General features: G+C 45.8%; 1 protein-coding gene across 1 annotated transcript in view; it reads left to right on the top strand.

The window, feature by feature from the left end:
• LOC101862524 overlaps positions 1 to 1,014 on the top strand; it is a gene marked incomplete at its 5' end in the record, with an annotated part of 86,372 nt that extends 85,358 nt beyond the window's left edge. Inside the window, 1 exon segment of the mRNA XM_005105559.2 lies at positions 671 to 1,014. Coding sequence (XP_005105616.2) covers positions 671 to 964 — 294 coding nt within the window.
• Between the last annotated feature and the right edge of the window lie 1,486 nt (positions 1,015 to 2,500).

Below are 2,500 nucleotides of genomic sequence, written 5' to 3'. Positions count from 1 at the left end.
TCGTTAAAAAAAAAAAATATATATACATTATTAAGATGTGCCTTCAGTGACATGTTACGATATAATGTGCCATGATTGCTATTATTATAATTAGATCTAGTATCAGTATTATTGATTGTGGCGTCGGTAGTCTTGTGGTTAGGCTACCAGACTTGTAATCGTGAGATTGCGGTACGGGGGCTTCGAGCCTCACGTTCGACGTTGAGTGTTTGGGAAAGGAACTGTACACGAATTTTCCTCACTTCACTTTGGTGGAAATGGATACTCGGCTATAGACAGTGAAAGATTTTGTCAGGTTGATAGTGTTTTAGCGCCTACAAAATAGCAGCTCGCACTGTATGCTTCCCAGGAAGTTGAGATTGTTTCAGAAGGCTATCGGACGGGGTTAATAATATAGATTATAAAGCGCATTGAATTTGTTGTGAAACTGGAATTTGCTCTATTTGACTATTTGCTAGACAAATGCTACCTATTATTTAGTAGTAGTAGTAGTAGTAGTAGTAGTAGTAGTAGTAGTAGTAGTAGTAGTAGTCGTTGTCGTTGTCGTTGTCGTCGTCGTCGTCGTCGTCGTCGTCGTCGTCGTCGTTGTAGTTGTAGTTGTAATAGTATCATCATTATTATATTTTTATCAACGTCATTGTTATTATTATGTTTTATTTTTATTTTTCAGCTTTTCTTTCCAGTCCTGGGCCCCATGTTCGTGCTGTTCCAGTATGCTATCGTGACGATGCTGATCCTCAACTTCTTCATCGTGTTCATCAACGAGGCGTACAGCTCCATCCAGCTGGAGAGAAAACTGACCATGCATGGCAAGAAGTCCAAGAGCCTGATGCAATACCTGAAACAATTTCTGCGCCAAGAAAGCGGGCGTGTGGAGGCAGACCTTCTTTCTGGGGATGACCGGGGAAGCTTCTGGAGGACGGAGATCGTGGACTGGAGGAATAGGGGCTTCATTACTGAGTGAGGCTGGGTGGTGGGAGTGGTGGGGGTGGGGTTAAGGGTGGGCTAGGGTGGGTGAGGGTGGGAGGGGTGATAGTGAGCTGTATGTGAGGTTGCATGGTGGGGTGTGATGAGGAAGGGGTGATGTAAATTATTAGGAACAGGGGCAGGACTATTGAGTGAGGCTGGGTGGTTGGGGCGGGGTTAGGGGAGAGAGAGGGTGATAGTGAGGTGTATGTGAAGTGGGGGGATGAGGTGTGGTAGGGAAGGGGTGAGGTAAATGAGGAATAGGGGCTTGATTATTGAGTGAGAGTTGATTTTGGACTGGTTGGGTGGGATAAATGATTGGTGGGGGCTGACAATGTGGGAGATGAGGGGACGTGGAGTGGGGATGAGGGGGTAGATTGTCGGTTGGAATGTAGTGAGGAAGGCGTGAGGAGGGGATGGGATGGAGTGTGGAGAGGGTGGGATGAGGAAGTGTGATGGGATAGGATGTAGTGGGGAAGTGGTGAGGGGGGGGGGGCGGAGTGAGATAGGAGGGTTAGTAGAGAAGTGGGTGGGGCGGGGTAGGGTGTTATTGGTAAGGGCGGTATATGGTCGGGAAAGGGTGAAAAGAGGGTGGGGGGGTGTATCGAAAGGCTGTTTTGAGATAATAACAACATGATAAGAAGGGTAATGGAAGTAATGGCTCGTGGGGATAGGGAGGGCAAGGCTTCTAACGGCATATAGCAGCAGGGTGACAACGATGAGGATTGAGGGCGGAGGATGGGGAGTTGCGAGTGACGGACTTGTAGTAAAGCTAAACAGCAACTAAAGAAGGAGTGGTGTAGAAAGAAGGGGTGGGGATGTGAAGTAGCAAAGCAGCCAAATGGAAATTCCATCGTCATGAATTTGGAGATATCAAGTTGGGTAAGGAACGTTGAGGTAATTTAGGTTTATAGGTTGAGATACAAGAGCAATACAGAGACGGAATTGGCGAGGAGGGCGTCCTTATGATAATGACCATGACAATGATAATGATAATATATATTCATATCCTAGGGCGAAATTTGTTTTGGTCTCATTCCATGGCAGTGATGTTACAAAGTGTAGGTGCTCTAGATCTCACACATACACACAACAAGAAAGGACATTGAATGTAAACTTTGCGGTCACCTGCCACATTAATGCGACGGTAAAAATTGTCCGTTCCGGTCACTTGACACAGTTCTGCCGCAGGCCAGAGAAATTCGTTGCAGTCATTCTCCTGATTGGGTGACCAGATGGGGTATTTTGTACTGTTGGCTGTGTGACTGCAAAGAAATTTAAATCCATGTGTGAATCTGGATAGCAGGATAACAAGCAGAGGGTAGGATGAGGAGAGTGCTCGTCATACTTTCCGAATGAAAATGAGAAAATACAAATAGATTGAGGTAGATCTAGAAATTATTTTCTTTTATTTTATTATTAGATCTGGGGGTTTTTTTGGTTTAAAAAAAATTTTTTGGGCGGGGGCGGGGTCGAAGGGAGGAAGATGGACGGTGAAGAGGGTCGGGAGAGGAAGGTAGATAGATTGGGAGTG

This window comes from Aplysia californica, unplaced genomic scaffold, assembly GCF_000002075.1.
Source record: "Aplysia californica isolate F4 #8 unplaced genomic scaffold, AplCal3.0 scaffold00477, whole genome shotgun sequence".
Lineage (NCBI taxonomy): Eukaryota > Metazoa > Mollusca > Gastropoda > Aplysiida > Aplysiidae > Aplysia > Aplysia californica.
This window is presented reverse-complemented; position numbering and strand designations above follow the sequence as displayed.